The sequence below is a fragment of the Oryza brachyantha genome, chromosome 1 (genome assembly GCF_000231095.2).
Source record: "Oryza brachyantha chromosome 1, ObraRS2, whole genome shotgun sequence".
Lineage (NCBI taxonomy): Eukaryota > Viridiplantae > Streptophyta > Magnoliopsida > Poales > Poaceae > Oryza > Oryza brachyantha.
The window spans coordinates 5,224,848-5,247,726 of record NC_023163.2 but is presented as its reverse complement, the minus strand read 5'-3'; the positions used below and the strand labels follow the sequence as shown (position 1 = coordinate 5,247,726).

At 41.6% G+C, this 22,879-nt stretch overlaps 3 protein-coding genes across 4 annotated transcripts; 2 read left to right on the top strand and 1 right to left on the bottom strand.

Moving 5' to 3' along the window:
• Positions 1-3,789: 3,789 nt before the first annotated feature.
• LOC102718414 lies at positions 3,790-5,899 on the top strand. 2 transcript variants are annotated; one of them, XM_040527416.1, is made up of 6 exons: positions 3,790-3,856; positions 3,935-4,121; positions 4,249-4,363; positions 5,022-5,086; positions 5,157-5,243; positions 5,366-5,899. In XM_040527416.1, exons 2-6 carry the CDS (start codon positions 3,987-3,989, stop codon positions 5,603-5,605), a joined length of 642 nt encoding a protein of 213 aa, XP_040383350.1. In that variant the 5' UTR covers positions 3,790-3,856; positions 3,935-3,986; the 3' UTR covers positions 5,606-5,899. The 2 variants fall into 2 exon arrangements, with proteins under 2 accessions (XP_040383350.1, XP_015699137.2); XM_015843651.2 differs by having other exon boundaries at positions 3,792-4,121.
• A 1,056-nt stretch (positions 5,900-6,955) lies between these two features.
• LOC102718132 (mitochondrial carrier protein MTM1-like) lies at positions 6,956-11,224 on the bottom strand. Its single transcript, XM_040520187.1, has 10 exons — positions 10,883-11,224; positions 10,648-10,689; positions 10,302-10,427; positions 10,142-10,201; positions 9,110-9,280; positions 8,595-8,694; positions 8,271-8,362; positions 8,015-8,164; positions 7,820-7,878; positions 6,956-7,385 (listed from the first exon to the last, which is right to left on the bottom strand). Exons 1-10 carry the CDS (start codon positions 11,048-11,050, stop codon positions 7,253-7,255), a joined length of 1,101 nt encoding a protein of 366 aa, XP_040376121.1. The 5' UTR covers positions 11,051-11,224; the 3' UTR covers positions 6,956-7,252.
• A 3,557-nt stretch (positions 11,225-14,781) lies between these two features.
• LOC102717855 (plastid division protein PDV1-like) lies at positions 14,782-17,699 on the top strand. Its single transcript, XM_006645590.2, has 2 exons — positions 14,782-15,147; positions 16,924-17,699. The coding sequence occupies exons 1-2, from the start codon at positions 14,869-14,871 to the stop codon at positions 17,434-17,436; spliced, it is 792 nt and encodes a 263-aa protein (XP_006645653.1). The 5' UTR covers positions 14,782-14,868; the 3' UTR covers positions 17,437-17,699.
• The last annotated feature ends 5,180 nt before the right edge of the window (positions 17,700-22,879 follow it).

Here is a 22,879-nt window from a genome sequence, read left to right as displayed (position 1 = left end):
CATTGCCTTTTTAATTTCTCCAAGTGTGGCTTTTGGAAAAAAAAATAATCAACCAGATATCTGTGCAGGGGATTGGAATAATTAGGGAGCACTTGTGTTTGTACGTACTAGATAAGATAGATGCAAAAGAGATTAGATGCATGGACCCTGGCTGCCTTGATCCTCGGCAACCATCCAGCAACATCAGAAAAGTGATGACAAAAGTTGCTGATCGAGTGCAAAGCTACGTAACATTTTCCCCCACGGTTACTACTATATTAATACAATTGGTGTTATTCCTTAACTTGCAATGATGTATTTCTTGTTCCATTGTCTTGCTGGCTATCACCTTCCAAGTAGTACCACTGAATGTAGTCACTTGATCAAAGCCCTGTCGATCGATCTGGTTCATTGATGTTGTTTGGTTTATCTACAAGAATGGCCTTCTTAGACTGTTTATCGTATCGAATATTTGGACACTAATTAGAAGTATTAAATATAGACTATTAATTAAACCCATCCCATACTCTGGACTATTTTGTGAGACAAATCTATTGAGCCTAATTAGTCCATGATTAGTGAATGTGATGCTACAGTAAACATTTGCTAATCGTAGATTAATTAGGCTTAAAAAATTTGTCTAATGAAATAGCATTTATTTATGCAATTAGTTTTGTTATCAGTTATATTTAATACTCCTAATTAACGTCCAAACATCCGATATGACAAGTGACTAAAAAAGTCTCTAGATGTAAACAGTCACTTAGTTCACTTGGTTTTATCTTCTGAACGAATGGTTTTGTTCTACCTATTCTATCTTTCTTAGCGATGTACTAAGTTACTCCTCTATAACTCTCTCTTTAATATTTATAAATAAATTTAAGAGTTTTCATAAGAAAAGAAAAGGAAACTAGTGCACGTAACAACTGTAGCAACATGAGAGAATGTGGTACGTTTTGAGCATGCGCATCCAACATTCCAATTGTACTCTCAAGAAAAGCGCCTGATAAATTAAAGCACGAATCTAGCAATGTATGCAAATTGAGGGTATATTCCGCGAGGGGTCTCCAACATCAGACAATTTGCACAGCATCCTGCACATAATTCAGGCCACTACATACTATAGTAGTTCCAATTAATTTTTTCTTCACACACATTGGAGAGCTTAATTTATGGCATGTGTGAGAGTAGCCTTTGTGAGTGTTTCATATGGGCACCTGCACCATATTTTCTGCATGCTGGTGCGGAGTTTGGCAAAAAGCCTGAAGTGCAGTACCCAATCGGGGAAACAATATTACGGCCGTACGTACTTGGTGTGCAATTGGGTGAAAAGAAAACCAAACTAGGAGCCCCCATCCACTAACCAATTATGGATAATACATAAAATACGTATTCGTTGTAAAAAAATAACTTATAATTAAAATTTTATATTTGGATTCTCAGGGACTTAAAAGCCAATGCTTAGGAAAAAGCTGCGATGAAATATAGACTCCCAAAACAATTTCAATTTAAATTTTAATTAAAATTTAAATTTTTATCTGCTGTATATGCGTTTTAGACAAAAATAGGCACTATATCAACTTTGTCAATAACATGGTCCCTGATCGAGTATGAAATCAACTTCAAGTAGGCAGTTAATTAACTGAGACCCAACTTTATTAGGCAAGATTAAAATTCCACTTCTTAATAAGAACCAAATGTCAGAAAGGTAGAGGAGCTGCAAGTGCAAGGTATATATGTTCTTTTTCCATGCATGTTGTGCAGATAATTAATAGATATATCACACCATGTCATAGGGTTAGTACCTAGATTTTGTACTAGTTATTTCCCTAATTGTGAGATATAGAGATAGTATATATAGCTGCATGACCTATATGACCTTAGCTAAAGGTTTAAGATATATATGTCATGGTGTGGTGTCAGTTGAGATAACTAGATTTCCACTAGGACATTCCTTCTAAAAGTAGTAAACAAAGGAGGCAGTTTGCATATGATTAGTTAGGGGATTGGGCCTACCAATTGAGATAGTGCAAGAAAAGGGAATGTTTATAATTTTGTAGGATGAAATAAAAGCAGATTAGATAGCAAAGCTATCTTGCTACCTTCCACCCTCCGAGGAATCAGAGGTGAGAATAGTGGGAAGGCTAGGTGCATGCACACATATATAGCTATAGCCAACTGGTGTGAACTCCACTGAGTACTGATTAGTCGTCAAGAATAAATTTAACACTGAATAATTATTTGGGAAACCGGACAAAAGAATGGTGGTTTTGTTAGTTCTGGGGTGCCGGCAAGAACTGCAGACGAGCTACACTTGTCAGCTGTGACCGATCAATGACGACACAAAGATGTACGGCGTGTACTTTATTGGACGCCATTAAGCTAGATGGAACACTTTAATTTGGTTCTCCAGAAGCTCTACTATGCTGCAGCCTTTGAGCAAGATTAATACTACCTTCGTCCCTAAATGTTCGACGCCGTTGACATTTTAATACATGTTTGACCATTTGTCTTATTCAAAAAATCTACATAATTATTAATTATTTTTATATCATTTTATTTATTGTTAAGTATACTTTTATGCATATATATAACTTTACATATTTTTAAAAAATTTGAATAAGACGAATGATCAAACGTATATAAAAAAATTAACAGTATCAAACATTTAGGGACGGAGGGAGTAGTATATTAACTGCTAGGTTCATATTTTCTCTATGTCAACAACAGTAAAATTAGAGCCAGCTCATGCAACAGTTAGCTATAAGCAAACTACTTGTCCTATTGACTAGCTGTGGAACCCACGTAACATTTTTTTTTATTGTTATCCCCTCGCTCCATGTGGTCTCACCACGTTGGATGGGGCGACAGCGTCGTGTCAGAATAAGTGCCTGTTTTTCTCTCTCTTCCTAATTATCTTCTCTTCATGTAGGATTATGAGGAAATGATATTTTTTTGGAGGCTGCTGACTAATACTATAGTACTTGCTCTTATATATCTCCCTAACTCACGTTCAATAAATGGAAATCAACTATATATAAATCCCTAAATCCTGTTAAAAACATGAACACATATGCGTAAAATTTGTGAGCGCAAGAATTTAACTATTTAAGTCATGTTGTTCACCACCATGTTGCTCATGCTTCTTTATCATTATCGGGTTTCGGTGAGCTGGGGAGAATAAACATGAACCGAGCTACGGAGATTGGCGTTCAGCGCATGGCAGTGGAGGATATAGGATCCGAAGGTTGGAGAGACCAATTACCTTCTTCCACCTTCGGCCCCCCTCTTCTTCTTCCCCCCTCCCCTCTACTTTCCACAGCGAATCCAGCGCATAGGACGGCTAGAGCCCCGTTAGTCCTCCCTATAAATCCGCCCCTGTAGCACGGGGATGATTGTTTGACTTTTTTTTATAAAAAAGAACCAATGACATATTTATAAATAAAAAATAATTTATGAATAAAACTTTTATATACATATTTTTAAGGTTCAAGGCTGAAAAATAACATTTTGTAAAAAAATATAAAATCGGAGGCCTAGACTGGGCCGAACAGGCTGAGGTCTGCGCCAGCCCAAGCAAAGTTTACTTGGGTCAGTGTTGGGCTGTGGCCGTCGTCCGAACAAGGCGCTCCTGGCCCGCGATCCGAATTGGTGCTGGTCATGGTCTCCATCGCGCGGCCCAATCCAGCTCCGCCCGTGCGGCCCGCGGCCCATTTAGCTCGCGATCACCGTCACCGCTGCCACTCATCCCGTCCCCGACTCCCCCTCTCTTCGTCTTCCCCCTCCCCGCGCCGCCGCGCCCCTCGCTTCGCCTGCCTGCGGCCCAACCTGCTACGCGCGCCGCCGCCGCCGCCGCGTCGAGCAAGCCGGAGTCAAGGTGCGCTCCGGTTGTACCGGACTCTGGTTTTGTGTTTATCCCGCGACTCGTTTCTCACTGGTGCTAGGGTTTGGTCAGGGGTTTGAGGGGAGCAGGAGGAGAGAGAGAGAGAGAGAGAGAGAGAGAGAGGATGGTAAAGGGGAGGCCGAAGCCCACGCCGGCCAACGCCGCGGCGGAGGTCGTCTTCGACCCGTCCGCGTCCGGTGCCCGGAAGCCACGTCGCCCCGGGGCGCCATCGTCGGCTGGCGAGTGGCACAACTTCATGGTATGCGCTTGTGTTCCTCCGTGTAGATTTCTTGGATCGTGCGGCTCCAGTTTCCTCTTTAGTTTCTGCGTTTCTGTTTGAGAAACCGTTAAATCGATAGCTCATCGTAATTTTGTTTCGTCGCTAGGGATCGAGTCTTTCGGATATGTACCGGAAACCAGTTGCGGAAAAATCTGATGACACGTCTGATGATGAGCCTGACATTGATATTGGGAAGCTGTTGAAAGATGTTGAGCTTTTCGGTAATTATCTCATGCTGCTTGGTGAAAGCTGACATCTTCTATATATTGTCTCCAAGTATTTATCTTTGTTTGGTTTTATTCCAACGAATCAATTTAGTTGCAAGCCTTCTTGCGTGTGAGAGGTGTGGACATTTTCCATGCACTACCATGTACAGAAAAATGATTTAGTTTAGCTATCTGATGATGCTGTGGTAGATTGCTGCTAGTTCAAGATGTTTAAAACAAAATCTGAAAACAACGGTAGATTGTAATATGTGCCTATGCAAGAGAAAAAGTCCATACAAACACTTGCTATCTAATATGTTTTCAACTTTTTAGTCCTTCACTTTTTGTGGCTTTTTTTTTTATAATAAAGAAGAATGTGGTATTGTCTCATATTTGCTTTTGAAGATTTGTAATTTGTTCCTCGAGTGGTTTTGGAATCCATTTGTTTGTGGAGAGTCTTCAGAAAGTTCCTTCTTATTTTCTTGAGGAAAGAAGAATATGTGATGTTGTATTTTGAACCAGTTAGCTGTGTTTGGGTTGTGTGCTCTTCTTGTTCAGCATGTCATCTCTACTTAGTTTTTTTCAAGATTTTATTCAATCTCTCCTTTAAGGCTTAGATTTGGTGTAAACAAATTATTGATGTGCATACATTCATTTGATGCTAACTATTTAGGTGCCTCTACATGGAAGGAGCGGAAGCAACTAGAGAACCGTAAAGTAGTTCAATTGGGTGGAAAGGTAATAATTTCTTTACGCCTGTATGACCTGTAACACTTCAGTATCTTAGAGTTTGGATTGTCTACAATAGGCCATTAAGAAGCACCGTACGCCATTAAGCGTATCAAAGCCAGCTATGAAGAACCAAAAGAAAAGAGAAGATAAGAAAGCGGAAGAGGTATGTTAATTTTTATCTTGTATATATATATTTCCAAACCAGGAAGTGACTGCCACCAAACAAAATTGTTTGAATCTGTTATCTAGGATGTCAGCGATGATTAACATGATAATTCTATACAGGAAAAACTACTTGGGATATTTAGGAAACGGGATTCCAAGAGCAGTGGAGCTCAAAAGACTAGACCTGAGGACCGAGTACTTAGGGCGACCCAGGGGCACTTCAAGAATGGTATACTTGATGTGAAGCATCTTTTGGCACCACCCAAACCATCGGGTAGGGATGCGCCAGAGCAGAAGATGAGAATGGGCAAGAAAAAAGGCAAGGGACAGCAGAAGGGAGGCAGGAGGAAGAGACGTTAGATAGAACATCTTGTTTTTGGCTATTAAGGTGACTCGTGTTCTTGTATCTCCGCTGTAAAAGATCCTCCGAAGTGAAAACTATTTCAAAGCCATATTTTGATTTGGTCGCCTTATCATATGCTCTCATTTTACACGTCGTCACGTTGTCAATGTCTATCGAGGAGCCAATTAGAATATCTCAGGCAAAGTGTCCGTATTTTATCATAGTATTAAAAGAAAATTAAGATGGTATTGTACCTTCCTGTGGAAGAATTATATCACCACAACATTGTATTTTCCTATATGCCTTTGGTTTAAACCTCAAAGTCAAATATCAATTAATATTTTTTAAAAAGACTCAAGTAGCATGTGCACTGTCCATAGAATTTACCAAATTTTCAACTTAAACAGACCAAATTTCTTAGCCTGATACTGATAGCTACTGTGACTTCATTGTGGGCTATGACCATCGATTAATCTCTTGGATGTGGTTAATTCTCGCGAGGAGTGATTGTTTGGTTTTTTTTGGAAAAAGTTAAACGGTATATTTTCACATAAAAAATAATTTATAAATAAAATTTTTATATACATACCAGTAGCGATCTAAAAGTCAAGCTGAAAAATTACATAGGATGAAAAAGAAATCCGAAATCAACTCTAAATTTATGGTTAAAATTTAAATTTTGACTTATAAGTATAAGCGAAAAGACGAAGGTAATCCAATCCTACGTAAACCCAGGTACATATCCTCCAGTTGACAAAGTTAAAGAGATAGTAAAATAGTCATTGCGACTTAATTGTGGGCTATGACCGATTAATATCATAGGTTTACGAGGATTTAAACTTCCTCGAACAAATATTCTGGTTACACTACGTTACCAACTTGGACCCACATGACAGTGTGTTACCACCTCTACCATTGGGTTCTTTAACTGAGTTCAAACTTGTTACCTCCGTATGAGCGACAAACGAATCCGGCGCGAGCTGGGCTTCAGTCTGCCACTTTTAGGGCTCATTTGAATGAAGAAACTTTAGAGGAATTTTGGATGGTATGAATTCTTTGGAAAAATTTTATATAAGCTCCTTTGTATCAAATGAATGAATCCTTTAGTATTCCTATGGAACAACGTAAAACATAGAAATTTTGAAGGAAATCTAATATGAGCGCAAACCTATTGAAAAATTTCTAGACACTCCAAATTTCTGTATGATTTAACTGTGAAGCAACCAAACAGTATGATTGGGTAATTCCTGTATTTTGGCATTTCATATAATCAAGTTAGGATAGTATTCTAAATCCTGTGTTTTTGGGATGCTACGCTCCACAAGTCTCTTTTGTTCCTACATTTTTCATCTTTCTATCAAAACTCACATCAAAAGCACAGGCCGAGCACTGTATGGTTTGGCCTTGTTTTCTCTTCGTTAATGTAACACCAATAAATTGACATGGCCTTTCAGGGGAAAAAAAAAAGTTCAGGGCATTCCGGCATTCTGCCTTTTTTATTAGAACAGACAGACATTCAGCCTCACGCTCGCCTTCCTGATAAGGTAGGTAAGCACATAGATAAGCCGGCTTTCACAAAGATCTAGTCCGTGTAGGTTAGGAAGAAAAGAAAAAGGCAACAGCCTCAGCTGCAGTTGCATTCTACGTCTGATGAGTTTGTAAGGTCATGGCTCTGCGTGTTTCCTGTGCATGATGTGCTTCACAACTTCGTACGAAGAGACGACGATACCCACTGAAGGCCCTGCCCGTGCCATACGAGGACCTGCACCTCTGAATATCCCGTTGATGCCTTCCTTACTGCAACAAGTATCATTAACAAATGTTATGTGCATTGAATTGTGCAATCAAATTGAACTTGCTAGAGAATACATTTTTGCTGACAGTTGGGGAGAAAAAGGAAATGACTCCTGGAGCTTAAAATGCCTCATCCCTCTCTTTTAAGTGCCAAATCGCATGACAACAGCTTGACAACATACGTCAAGAAAGAAAATAGGAGTACCAGTTCTATTTCTTTCTATTATACAGAAAACAAGGCCTCATATAGCAAGTGTGCTTCTGTGCCAGTATAGCCTATTGAATCTTTAGGCTAATTTATTTCCATTTTTCATCCCTTCTAACTACCAACATCATCAAAAGTATGGACTTTGTGGGCAGACCACAGATGCACAATTGACTATTACTGTTAACAAAAATACAGCAATTGAGATTGCTAAGTAAAATTAATACCATACCTCCATACTTCATGCAGTATGCGCCTTGTGTTCATGTGTAATACCCTAGCTGGATCCTTCTGAAATAAGAATGCACAAACTAGTAAATCAAGGATGGTTACCAACAAAACAAAACAGAAGTATTTTTCAATTTATTGTTTGTAGCCTGCTCCAGACTCTTTGCACAAGGACATAACATATGCACAGAAAGCTTGCCTCTATTTGTCTCCGCGTTTTGGCGACATCGAGAGGACAGGTAGCACCAGCAGATATTACTCCAGCAATGAAGCCGGCGGAGAAGTTTGCCCCCAATATAACTGCTGCATTGCTTTGCTCACCAATCATTCCTATCAGGTGTCTTCTAGTCTGTGCAGCAAGCATTAATAGATTGAACATAGTGAGATCTAGTTTGGAATAATCCGAATTATTGAAACCAGAATATAGTACACCAAACTTCAGTAGAGTAACTCACTGGTTCAAGAACAGTCCAGCATATAGCTGAGAAGGGGACGTCACGTGCAAGTTGTGCTCCAAGACCAGTCCATAGAAGGTGGTATGGCCGAACTGTCCACATTGTAAAATATATGTAACTCAACATTTCATAAATCGAAAAATATATATATACTGCAGTTCAGGCTTCAATGTTACATCTGTATAACTTTATGTGATTTACCAAGCTGACATGGTTTAATAATTGTCCTGATTGCCTAAAACAAGGCATGGATATCTATTCATTCTTTGTTGTGCTCTGTCTCAATGAAAGCACACCAAGCAAAGTACATAGAAAAGTACATACAATTTTCAGGGTGATTGATGCTCTGTCTCAATGAAAGCACACCAAGCAAAGTCTTCCGCATTCCAGGGGGTTTCCCTCCAACATTTGATTCTTTAAAGGCCTAATTATATAAAAATAAGAAAATAATGGCATAAAAACAAGTGCCAAGAAGAATAAGTCTCGTTATCATAATAAAATGCTTAGCTGCTCAGGTATAAACAATGGATAGGGTCACTTTAAGGCTTCATTTATGCACCAATTTGAAGTGTTGTTTATAACTTAAAACACAAAATCATAACCTTTTCACAGTGTCAAGTTAGAAGCACGAGCTAGCTATTTGTTTTACTTCTCAAAGATGATGAATTATGCTAATAGCTTGTAATTACGCATTGGAGTGTTTTTCTCAATAAACTCTTTTGGTTACTACAGTTCACAGCCTATTTCACACCAGCACCCTTTGATTGGTTGACAAATGTAATTTTATTTTATGCTGCAAGCATGTTATACGGAGAGAAGAGAAGATTCAATAAACTTACCTGCATACGTGTTCTTGCCAACTCAATAGGGGAACAAGTTATGCATGCCAATGATCGGGCAACAGAACCAGCAATAAGAGGAGCATATGGTCTCAGTTTAGGAAAACTATGATCTGAATATTCTTCAATCCAATTGCGCAATAGATCATAAGAGGGCAGATATATCCCAACCTAAAGGAGCATACAGTAAAGTGAAGTTGTTACTCACCAGGCTAAAGCGAGGTTGTCATGGCAATGTCTACCAAGAAAATGTACGAATCCAGGGTATACCATACTGCCAAGGTGCCAAGTATAGAAGTCTACAGGCCTATAATGTTGACAGTGCAGAACACAAGTTTGCACATAACCAAATTTTATATAATATCCTAGATCAGTTAGGCATGGTAAAATCAAATGCTTCAGCTGAAATACATTTGCAGATAAGATATGCAGAATATGTATCTGATGTTGTAGACCTCTCTAAAGAAAGATTTTCACAGATCAGAATGTTTCATCAAAACTCAAAAGATTGCCTTAAATGCCTTCACCACACATTTTCTCCCTGCTAACATCTCCATGTTTGATGCCTCATGCTTTATAACTGAATTATCACATGCATGCCCAAATGTTTTAACAAGACAAGCACTTTCCATCTTTTTTTTCTTACAAAAGACAAATATTCACACATATGAACATGTCTGGTTGGCACAAAGAAGCATTAACTGTTGGTATTTGTTTTTCAGTTCGTTTCTCTTTGTCTTCTTCCAAGAGAAATCGGAAGTCCACAGAAGGACAATAATATGGTTGTATACAAAATACAATTATATCTATAGAAAGAAGCTAAGATTTGTATATGAAATCCAAACCTATAGAAATAGACTAATAGAGTTGTATATGAGATACAGATACACTTGTAAATATAATGGTATCCTATAAATAAAATTTCAAGAGTTTTATGTTAAATCTAACTCTATTTAAATTATCTAGCTCCGCGAAGAAATAACCTAGTTGATACAAAAAGAATAGAAGTGTGATGAGCTGAAAAATATTTACCGTTGGCACTGCCAATGCTAGGCTTGCACCAGTACCTCTCCATAGTCTAACAATTCCTTCCTGAAAAGGGCACATCAATCATTACAACAGTCGATGATCATTGCAACAGACGATCGACATAATAGACAGAGGTAAAGAAGAGAGCATCAATAAGCAGCACCTGTTTAGTGACCTTATAAAACACATCCATTGTCCCTCTGTATTGTAGGCATTCAGAACTGCAGGATGGACCTAAATCATTCATTCCAGGGGTGCACCACGGATAGCACCTAAAATCTGACCATATCTGAGCAATGTATTTTAGATAAAAGCAAATAAACAAACATGGAATATTTGAGATATAATCAATTCACCCAACAAATACTCAACCAAATACCACATCCATTTTTTAAACAGAAAAACTAAAACAATAAGTTCATTCCAAATAGAATTCAACCAAGAGAAAACAGGTGACCATCTATTGAACAGCGAAACAACTCTATGCGGAAGACAAGTGGAACACTTACCGGATTATAGACAACTCCGGCAGCCTGTGCCTGTAACCTTGTCTGTAAGATGAAAAATAAGTACTCAATCAGCATAAACAACACATGTGTCCCCATGCACTCTAGGCTCGTAAACTCAGAAAAGGCTCCACGGCGATTTCTCCCCAGCGCGTCCGATCAATATAGAGCGCCACGATTTCCGCGGCCATCTCGAGTCGACACGGGAGATTCCGGTGTTGGGTGGTACGGAGCTCACCTTCGCGACGTCAAGCGGGTTGACGAGGACGGCGGAGACGACGGAGGCGCCGGCAGCCGCTACGGCCCGCTCGGCGAAGCCCATCTGTCGCTCCTCCGCCGCCACGCGCGGCGGCGGCGGCGCCGCCGCCGTCGGAGACAACTGCTCTGGAGCTTGCTCCGCGCCCATCGGAAGGAGGAGGAGGAGACGAGGTCGCGAGGGGCGGATCGTCGTGAAGGGTGGGAGGCAGGAGGAGGAAGGGCGCAGAAATCGCGTGGCCGCCGAGAAATTCGGGAGGGAAGGAGAGGAGGAGGAGGAGGCGGCGGAGGTGGACGCCGCTCGCGCTCGACACGGCTCCCCGCGCCTCGCCTTCGCGTACTCTCCACGGTGCCACGTGGCGCGCTCGTAGCGCCTTGTTACACTGCGTGCCCTCTCTCTGTCGTTCACTTGATCAATTTTCTTAATAATCTAATTGATTAGAGAATGGCTTGGTTACAGTAGACGTACATCCGTACGTGTCTTTGGCGGTTTGGCCTGCTCCCTCCGTCCCACTGGAAATTAATCCAACCGGTACTACGTTGGTTTCTATGGAAGTAACAGATTGATATATTTGGCCTAATAAAGAGATTGATATATTTGGCCTAATAAAAGCTTACAGCTAGATATGACATTTGATCCAGGGGTGCAGTTACCCGTCGGGTTTAGTACCCGATAGATATAGACATAGGTAAGAAATCTCACCCGTACGTATAGGCAAGTTACGTACTCATAGATATACAGGTTGGGTATGGGTATATATCTTTGTCCGTGGTATATGTCGAATACACGTAGTTAACATCTAAAGTAGTACGATTCATAGAAAACTCTAAAACAAATGTTACTCTGAATAATAATATTATTATTGTGGCTTGTGTATTCCAAACTTCCAATAATATACATTTGCATGGTGAAAAAATGGTGGGCAATAATATGGAAGTGAGATGTGACACTGTTATTTGCTTTAATTAGTTAATATATGTCCTCCTTTGTTGGTATGGTGAAAATATGAGCTAGTTTATATTATTCTTGCTGCTGTGATCAATATAATATACTATTTGTCTCTGCCTAACAGATATCCGGTAAACGCAACTGTGGGTATGAAACTATACCCATAGGTATACTCATGGACGGGTAAACCCACCCCTTACCCGACCTGCTGCCACCTCTACTTACAGCAATCAGAGCATCACTTCAACCTCATAAGATGCTTTGCCACAACTGGCGAAATGTCTTGCTTGCGGAGTTTGCTAAAGCCAAGAATATATCCTTCAAGAGGATCAGAAGAATCCACGCATGATTTGAGCAACTGAAATTATTTCTGTGAGATTTATGTGATAGCATAGTGTCAATCGATGGTGTAAAACATACAAGGTGTTAATCGATAGAGAACATACACGTTTGATCGTAATGCCGTTACAACATGTGAGGTATACATTAGATAGGCATCTTATTGGAAGTTTGAAACAGTACAATGCTAACAGCCACTCAGGCCAAGCTGCATAACCCCCAAGAGTGTCTGCTCAAATGGTACCAACTGATTGCATGATTCCAGACATGGTAAGCTGTAGTCTGAATGAGTAGAAAATATTGTACAATATCAGATAAAACCAGTAAGACAAGGTAACCAATTTGCTGGACGACGAAAGATGTGATTCTAGCTCTTAACTAATTTTCAAGTCTGCTTCTATTTGCTTTTTGGAGTTTCAGAGGTGCCTGTGGGACTTGTGTCAGCTAGCGAAAATTTCTTCACTTTCTGCAACATTTTAACAAAATGCAAGGAGGGAATCTCATCAGCACTTAAATTAGGATAATTAGATTTCAAAAGCATAGGTGGAAAAAAAAACAATTTCAACCGAGAGACATCATAGGCAAAATTTGACCGAGTTGGATTAGTGAAAACATCTGCAAAAATGACAATCTAGCAATGAAACCCCTGATGCGGCTTCTTAAACAACAACAGAACCCTCTCCTAGAATCACTGTAGGCATCATACCACAAATTTGCAAACAATTGGTGTTTTCTGCAGTCCAGCTATATTTTAGCCTTGGAACTTTGTCAGTCACTAGCAAATATAGTTAGGGGCATCACAGCATTGGCTGAAGGAACAGCCTTCGTGAACAATCCCACAGCCATCAAAGAACATGGACTTAGAAAACTGAAACTGATTTAATGGACCATTATCACTTTGAAACTGAAACCGCTTGAAGATCACCTCATGAATAGCACAGGCCCATGCATGAATGGCCATATTTTCCATAAACAAATGTATTATGTGATGTGTCTACGGACAATGTTCATACTAATTGCATATGTTTGGAAGATTTGAAGTTACATTAGGTAAGTTTTAGTAGGAAGAGTTTTAGTAGGAAGAAATGTTCCGAATATAGTTGTTAAGGTCAAATAACTGTAGAAAGGAAGCAGCACTGAAGGATTTGGTCCATTTGGATCCAAGAAAACAACTCTGCAGAATGAAGTTCATTTTTTATAGCTCTCAGGTAACTTGCAGTGGTGATGCTACCAAGTGCTAAACAAACAGTTGAATCAGTACCTCAAAGTTCTGGTAAGGTAATTCAGTTGGTGATTGACTTCTAGACGTAACCTACTACAGCTGAAACACTATTGCGCATCTAAAACAGCGCCAAAATTATGACAGTTAAAATTATTTTGCACTTGCAGAATATTTAATTAATAACACTGCGTTTATTTTTCAGCATTGGTCTTATAGTTGTCCAATCTCCAGACTACCCGGAATTGCAATGCCACGCCTTAAGCTTAATGAGTGATTGCAAAACAATGTAAATTATTAAGCATAGCATTGATTACAAGAGCCTGAAGCCTCTCACAATTCTTAAGCGTGTCATCAGTCAAAAGGATGAAAATACTCCTTCAAAAAGATTAGCTAAGATGAATTGTGAATGGTATATTTGGCTTTTTAGAGAACTTTTGCAGTGTCTCATTAAATTATCAACTTGAATAAGAAAAATGGAACCATAACATGAATGCTCCACAAGAATTCAAAAGAGTGCTGAGTAGTAGGTGTGCCAAGCCACCAACATGAGATCTTCTACACTTCCCTGCGTGCTTTTGTTTCGAAGTTCCTGGAGCTGGATGACAACTATGAAAGCCCCTAGCACATACTAGTACATTATGTCACTATGAATGCAGTAAGCAATCCTGATCCATCAAATCAAATGGATTACTCAATCGCAATCAGGGAATCGTGATCTCAAAAAACAAGCCATGGTTTCTCACGGCCAACCCGTCAATTTGTCAATCCCTTCCCCTTGTTGTTAGAGCCCATACTAATTACAGGAAATGCAACACTAGGTGCTAAGGGGTGGCGAAATGGGGAGAGAGGCGAGCACCTTCTGGGCGATGCAGGCGCGGAGTGCGTCGAGGAGGGCGAGGCACTTGTCGCGGTCGTAGCTGGACTCGGCAGCGCAGTTGAGCAGCGCGAGCGCCTCCTGCGCGCACACCGGCTTCGCCGTCGTCGTCGTGGTGGAATCCATGGCCGATCCAAGCAACACAGGAGCAAGTCCGCTAGAGAGAGAGAGGGGGGGACGAGGTATGCCGAGGGTTCCTCAGCGGCTGCGCCGCCGTTTCCTATTTCAGGGGCGGAGCAAACAGCGGCGGGGGTGGACCGGCGGCGGCGGCGGCGGCTTGGGCGAGAAGAAAGGAAAGAAAAACCGGCGGCGGCGGCGGCCGGCGGCCGTTGCTGGAATCGAAAGGCGAAAGCTCTCGAACCTTCCTGGGCCGGCCCTTGGCCCAACTAAAATTGGGCCCACGTAGAATCACCCGGCCCAATAAGCCCAATTCGCTCTTCCGCGTCGTCTCAACCAACGACCCCGAGAAATTTCGGGAAACTCCTCTCCCTCCAAACAGCTCCAAATTCGCTCCTCGCCGAAAACCCTCGCGACGCCGAACATTCTGGAACCTTCCGGAGCTAGGGTTTAGGGTTTTCCGGGAGGATGGAGCCCGAGGAGGCGGAGGCCGTGCTGGAGACCATCTGGGACCTCCACGACAAGGTCAGCGACGCCATCCACGCCCTCTCCCGCGCGAGCTTCCTGCGCACGGTCCGCCGCCGCGCCGGGGACAAGCCCGCGGCGGGCCCTGTGCGGGTCAAGGGCGGCGACGTGGGAAGTGGTGATGAGGCGGCCGCGCTGGACGCGGTGGCCGAGGAGGCGAGGAGCCTCCACGCCATCCGCGCCGCGCTCGAGGACCTCGAGGACCAGTTCGAGTGCTTCCTTGTAAGCCCCCTAACCCTCCCCTCCTTATCTCGTTGGTCGCCTCTCGCCTCCATGGATTTGTTGAAATGCGATGTGGCAGTAGCAACTGGCTACGATGTTTGTGTAAATTGGGGGAGGTACCAAAAATGCCAGTAGATTCAAGCGACTGTTTGAACCTCATAAGCGTGTGCTTAGGATAATGGCACATATGTTCTGACTATTCAGAGCATGTTTACACCTAATTTGAAACATAAAGTAGGCAATAGAATCACGGAGGAATGGCACTACTCACTTCAAATTAAATAAGCATTTCTGGTTTCGAAATTCAAACTGCCATAGTTAAGGCAGTTAATCATAAAAAATATATTTCAGATTATGTCTTTGGACTTTGAAGGTCCGAATGATTTATCATACAACATTCTTTCGTTCCAGTCACCTTTTGTTAAGTTGCTTTGAATTTCTGACAATTCTATTACTCCTGGCAAGCAATTAGAGCCTGTGAATGCATGATAAATGAAGGTTGCTTAGTTCTTTTCAAATTAAATGGAGCATTTTCGTACCATATTATTTTGGTTGCTACTTCTGAGGTAGAGAATTAGGTGTTCCATGTTGAGTCCTTGGTTCTCAGTAGGTCAGTATATTGATTATTTTTTGAGCCTGTGAGTATTATCATATTGAAATTCTGAAGATAAGGGTGATAAGTTTGAAACCTTGAAGGCTTAGGATTTTCTTAGTACCCTACCAGTTTGTTGCAATTACGTGTTTGCTTGAGAGTGCTTGTAAGCTTGTTCTGAAATTTTTGATGGATGCAGCGTTTGTAGTTCCTTTATTGTTTGATTTGACCTCTAGCATGTTGGAGATTTCGTTGTCCTCCAAAGGAGCAATTACCACCGTTCGGATTTGTCAAGATTGTGTAGGTAACGAAGCTGCTTGCTGAATCCAGTTGACAACACCTTTAAAATTATATTTTTTATCTTCCTAGATAGAGGGCAGCATAGTCAAAAGAGAGCCATGAGCTTATAAGGTGCTCAATGATGGAAGTAATAAAACAAGGTTGGAACTATAAATCTTTGCATCCTTTTATTTTAGGATGAAGCATACAACCATTCTCAAGTTGTTTTGAAAACTGGCTTAAATTTATAAAATGTGTTCGTAACGATTATAGTGGGTTTCAATTGCCACGTGAACGAATTTTAGGCTTGGTTAAGAAAAAGGTCACTCATTGACCCCTCGAAAACACGTCTTAAGGATCAACCTATGGACGGCGGGCCCACTTGTATGGGGCATGGGCCTCACAACATGGACCAATGGGTGAGTCCGTGTGTAGGGGGGCAGGGTTCTTAGTCTTTCTCGGACGGTTTGGTTGGGGCTTCTTCTTAATGAAAAGCTGTGGGGACAGTCATTCCCCCACCAGTCGAGTTTTTTTTATGCAACCAAATTTTTAACCATCACATATGAATAATATTAATCTACAATGCTGTTGTTATTGTTTATTGTTGCTTTGTGTTAGTTGAAACGTGCACCTTTTATTTTGTTCTAGGATTCACATTTCAACCTATTGTTACCATTTATCTAGATATTAAAATCTAATACTCATTGTTGTGCATCCAAGCTTTTTGAGTTATCTGAAGAATATTTCCTTCATTACCTTCTAGGATATGCCTTGTTGTCTCTGTGAAGGTATTATCATCTAAGACAAGTATCAATTTGTTCTTAGACTATGATCTGTAAATCAACATTTTAGGTGCTTAGTTTCATTGTACCGAGTGTATAATTGTGCCTTGAATTCTTTCACAGGCTGTCCAGTCACAACAGCAAGCAGAACGAGATATTTCATTAGCAAGGTTGGAGCAAAGTCGCATTATGCTTGCAATAAGATTAAATGGGCACCGTGGGGTGAATCAGAAAATTATAGGTGAGGCGTTGGACTTTGTCCGCAATGTCTGCCATGGTTTATGGCCTTCACTATCAGTGAACAAACCCGATAAACTAAGGAGCCATTCTGGTGCTGACAATAGCTGTGACAGCCAAAAGGGTTCGAATTTCCTGGTGCAGGTGGTAGCCTCTAGTTTTGCTTTGGCTAAGAATAGCTTCAATTTCAAAACCTTTGGTAGCTTATTAGGCCAGAGTGCAGTGTTAGTTGTTGGCATGACAACATTGCTGCAATCACATTGGTTATCTTCAGGGCAGCAGGGTCCATCAGTTGGTAAATACAGCTACAAGATGATCAACCAAGAGTATTCACCACGGTTGGAGACATGTCTGGATGCTAGAATAAATCATCTGGATGTGTTCTTAGCGAAAGGCTGATGGGTTAATCTCAGCTAGTCATCAGGTTGTCTGTACATGTTTCCTAGTATGTAGTTGGAGATTCTGATGTTCTCTTGGTGATTATTGAATTGTCTTCAGTTTAGGAACCCATCCCATTCGCTTAGGTTTGTAGCCTGTTGTTTTCTCTTGATTCTCTTGGCCGTTGTAAGTGACCACTGTATCGATGTGCTATAACTGTAGGCATAACGTTTCATTTGTTTCTTGCGTACCAGTACGTGAAAATGTGGCTATTAAAGCTGTGTTCTTTTCTGATGAAAGATTATTTAATTTTTTATAGTTATTTAATAGTAAAATGATTAAATTAAATACTACAAAGTTGAAAATCTAAGTTAGAAAGGTGAATTGACGAACTTCTGCATTGAATTTTTTTTTTTAAAAAATACATCATTTAACAGTTTGGGACGCGTACATCATAAACTGAGAAATAATTTGATAAAAAACATAGCTAAATGATGTTTTTTTAAAAAAATCTATATAGAAGTTGATCATCTCATATTTCTAAAATAGATTTTTATCTTCATATTTATACTATGAAATAGATCTAACAAAATAACAAAGGACGTAGCCTAAGACCTTGTTTAGTTCTCAAAAACTTTTCTTAAAAATACCATATTAAATCTTTGGACACTTAAATAAAGCATTAAATATGCATGAACAATTAAACTAATTGCACAATTATGGGAAAAATCATGAGAGAAATCTTTTGAGCCTAATTAGTACATGATTAGCCATAAGTGCTACATTAACCAATATGTGCTATATGTGCTAATGATGGATTAATTAGACTCAAAATATTTTTCTCGTGGTTTTCAGACGGAATCTAAAATTTATTTAATTAGACTACGTTTAATACTTCAAATGTGTGATCGTACGTATCGATGTGATCTATCTTCCAAAAATTTTTCCAAAACCGAACGGTGCCTAAGATGTCAAATATTTCTCGATTTCCAGAACACCGGTAAGTGTTTACCTTTGCCGCAGGGGGTGGAAAGTGGGTGCATGAGCAGAGTCCCCCTGGCCGGCCGTCGTCGACCCACACGGCCACACCACCCTTTGTCTGCCGCCCTGCCGGAGCAGCGGCACACCGCCCACGCCGAGCATCGGCGTTGCTACTACTGGTGACCCTTTTTTTTCCAAGTTGTACACCGCACAGGCTGGCCCAAAACGCAAATAGAAGCCCAAAAGTAGACTTCAGGGCCGACACATCGCCTACGACCGGGAAGCCCATCTGTCATCCAAGTGCTACGTCTAACCCAATGAACTATGGACGACACCCCGCCAGCGTTGCTGCAGAAATTTGAGAGCAACCGTAAGCCTGTAATGTGAAAATTTGGGAATGAATCAAGTAAACGTTTTGAAAAGTAAAATCCCACTGTTTGTAAGGAATATTTGTACGAAAAAAACAGTCGTTCAATAATACCAAGCTACTTTCGGCCTACAAACAATATTATCATTCTCATCGCATCAAAATAGCAACGAACCATTGAAAGTTGTAAAAAATAATAATAAGGCGATTGTTTGGCTTTTTATTAAAAAAACTAAACGGCATATTTGTAAATGAAATATAATTTGTAAATAAAATTTTTATGAGGACTGCTAGGCGACGTGATCCTGTCCGGATGGGATAATTAAAAACAAATCGCCACGCATCCGCCCTTATGTATTGCCTATCTCCATGCGTCGCTCGCCTTCCTGCTGTGTGCAGCATGCTGCGGCAATGCGCTGTCTGCCTCCACGCAGCGTGCCACACGCCTCCGTGCGCCGCCTACCTCCATGTGTCGCCCGCCTCCGCGTGGTGTGCTGCCACGTCGCCCTCTTGCCTCCACGCGCCTCCCGCCTCCGATGCGTCTCGTGCCGCCACGCATCGCTGGTATCAGATAATACCCCTGATATGATACCAACTGGTATAATTAGTTGGTATCATCTGTGTGCCATATGATATCAGTTGGTATCATTTAGTATCATAGTGCTGTGCGACAAGGGCAGTTCATTCGATGCGTCTCGTGCCGCCTCGCGTCGCTGGTACTAGATGATACCCCTGGTATGATACCAGATGATACCAATTGGTATCATTAGTTGGTATCATCTGTGTACCATATAATACCAGTTGGTATCATCTAGTATCATAGCGTTGTGCGACAGGGGTAGCTCGAGGGGTACAGAGTATCACATGATACCATGTGGTACCAGGCAGTATCATATAATATCAGCATGTGTATCAACATGTATCAATAAGTATTGATAGGTATCACTTGATTTCCATATCGAAATCTAGATGATACCGATTAATATCAATACGTGTCAGATGATACCAAAAAGATACCAGAAGATATCAGCAGGTGTCAATCCAATAGGTTCTAAGTGCTATTACGTGATACCAAATATTATCATATGATACTAAAAGGTATCAACATGTATCAAACAATATCAATATGTATCGATTGATCACATAAGGATACAAGAAAATATTCACACTCACGCAAGCAAAAGCTAAGCCAATACAAAACAGTCATTGGCTTCGTGTAGCTAGCTAGGCGTCAATGCAGAGTGCAACGGTGAGTAACGGCGAGGGCAGTGCCAACCCCGAGGGTTTAGGGGCAGCGGACTTCGGGACGTACCTCTGCTGCTGCTGCTGGTCTTGGTGGTGCCTCGGGGCGCTGTTGGGGCCACGACGGTGGCTGTAGGAGGGTTTGGATTGGTGGGGTGGTGCGGACGACATGCCTGGATCGGGGAAGGCATGCGCAGCAAAATTCATTTACGATCCAGTCCGAACGGAATACCGTTCTCTAGTTTTTCGAAAAACTAATCGGTTCATGTTTCGGTTTTTTCCCATATGCTGTGGATTTTGGTCGATAGAATGACTCCCTCTATCGTTTCTCGGTGCGGATCTTGATTAGTTGGCTTGATTTGTCGAGCCAGGTTTTTCCGGTTTTGGATTTTGGCTTGGATTTGTGCGATCAGTTAAGGTTTCAGGTGGGAGTTGCTTCCCCAATCCCCTCTGTGGATTCCTTAATCCCATAAGGGCATGCATTTTAGGGTGAAGGACGGCTAGCGTGACGACATTCCATACTGACGGTATAGTTAATGTATGACTCATCCGCACCATGTGCGTTCACGTCACCGCGCCGTGTGCGTCTCCGCGCTACCGTGCCGCGCGCGACGACGGCCCTCCTCCGCGCACCTTGCGTTGTCGTCCAACCATGTTATCTCGTCGTGCGTACTATCGTGAGACGACATATATCACATTCTGGTTCTAAGCGGTATCATATGATACCAGCAGGTATCGACATGTATTAGTTAGTATCTTGATCCTAGAAACTTGGATGATACCTATTAGTATCAATACGTATTAGATGATACCAAAAAAAATACTTGATGCTATCATCTAGTATCAAATAAGAACTATTACACGACAGTATTCCATCGGACAAGATACTTAAAATGAAACAGAGAAGCACACCCGCATCCGCCCCGCCTCCGCACGTCCCCGCATGTCGACCGCCTCCACGCGTCTGCCTGTTTCCACCGTCGCTCACGTTCGCCCTCCTCCACCATTGTCCACCCGCCTCCGCCGACGCTGACGCCGCGCTCTCGCCGCCGCGTGTCGCACACCTCCACCGCCATCACGCTCAAATGCGCCTCACGTACCAGCGCGTAGCTGGTACCAGATGATGCCAGTGGTGTGATACCAGTTGGTATCATCTGGTATCATAGCGTCGCGTGACTAGGAAAGCTCAAAAAGATACAGGTATCACATGGTACTAGGGTGTACCAAGCGGTACCATATGGTTGTAAGTGGTATCATATGATGTCAGCATGTATCAATAGGTATCAATAAGTATCGATAGATATCGCTTGGTTCTCATATGGAAACCTGGATGATACCGATTAGTATCAACATGTGTCAGATGATAACAAAAAGATACTAGAAGGTATGAACATGTATCAATCCACAGGGTTCTAAGTAGTATCATATAGTATCAGAAGGTATCAACATGTATCAGATGGCAAGTACCATGACTAGGTTCAGAGAGGAACCAAGGTCTGGATGCTTGTCACGTCCAGAAATTTACACCAAATTTCTGAACAATAGCATGTATTAAATTTCAGTCCAGGAATCATCCCAAATACACACTATGACAAAAAAAATACACAGTTCCACGACTTAAAAACAAATAAAAACAATTATCTATCGAAATACAGCAGAAAAGGAAAACAAGACTAAACCATCTAATCTTCAGCTTCAGCTGGCGATGACGGCTCCACACCACTAAATGGCATTCTCGACGGCGGACTGAACCTCACTTCAACCTTGGGAATAACATACTGACTGGAACTCTGGCACTTTCTCTGGTAGGGGAAAAATTAAGCAAGGCTGAGTATAAACCACCGTACTCAACAAGTAACACCCAATAGAGGAGAATAATGAATGTAATAGGGTGACAAGGATAGACTAAGGTTAAATTGCACAAAAGCTGCAGTAATTTAGCAAAACAGTAAATAAAATAGACCGAATAAAAAGTAAAGTAAACATTTAAAATAATGATCCACTGTCCAACGTTACACCACGTTGCAACAGGCCAAAACCGCTGTCGAACGCTACACCACGTAGCGACAGGGTCAACCCTCTGCCCAACGTTAAACCACGTTGCGACAGACCCAAACCACTGCCAACGTTACACCACGTTGCGCAGGGTCAAACAAGTTCCAAGATTAATCAAATTATAAAAGGTTCAACTAATCCCAGTGAATCTGTCAGTTCGCCCAATAACCGCGCGCATGGCTATTCGAATAGTTTTACTCTGCAGAGGTGTACAACTTTACCCACAAGACATGCTCCCAAGCATGTTTCCATGCCCCAACGTATCACCACGATACCTCAGTACGGAAACCATGATAAGACCTTTCACCTAACCCTCCCTAGACAATCGCACCGCACTTCAGGTTTCACCGCCTCCTTTACACCAAGTCGGGCAGTCCCCTCTTGTGCCTTGGTGAATCCGAAAGAAGCAGAGGCTTTCGTTACACCACGATTGCCCGTCCATACTCCATCACGCTCACCCTTGCCTTGGTACGTCGAATAGGGAAAAGCTAGATTACAAGTCTCACCGTTGCCCATTCTGTCTTGTGGTTAGTACGTGTAAAACTTCTAGGGTTTCCTGAGAACCGGTCCTTAATTGCTATGGGCACGACTCTCAAAACCATGCACCCACAGCCCACCATAAGCAATATTTTAGTTGTCATTAATCCACATCGGAAAATAGGTAATGATCACAACCATTAAAGGTCTATCAAAGTCTAACAGATATTTAAATGATAATTGGTGAGCTAGTTGAACTAAGCCAGGCTAAGCATTGCCTAACCCTACTTCTAGTTAAATTAACCCTGGGATGGCAATAATAATAAATGGGAATCAACGGAT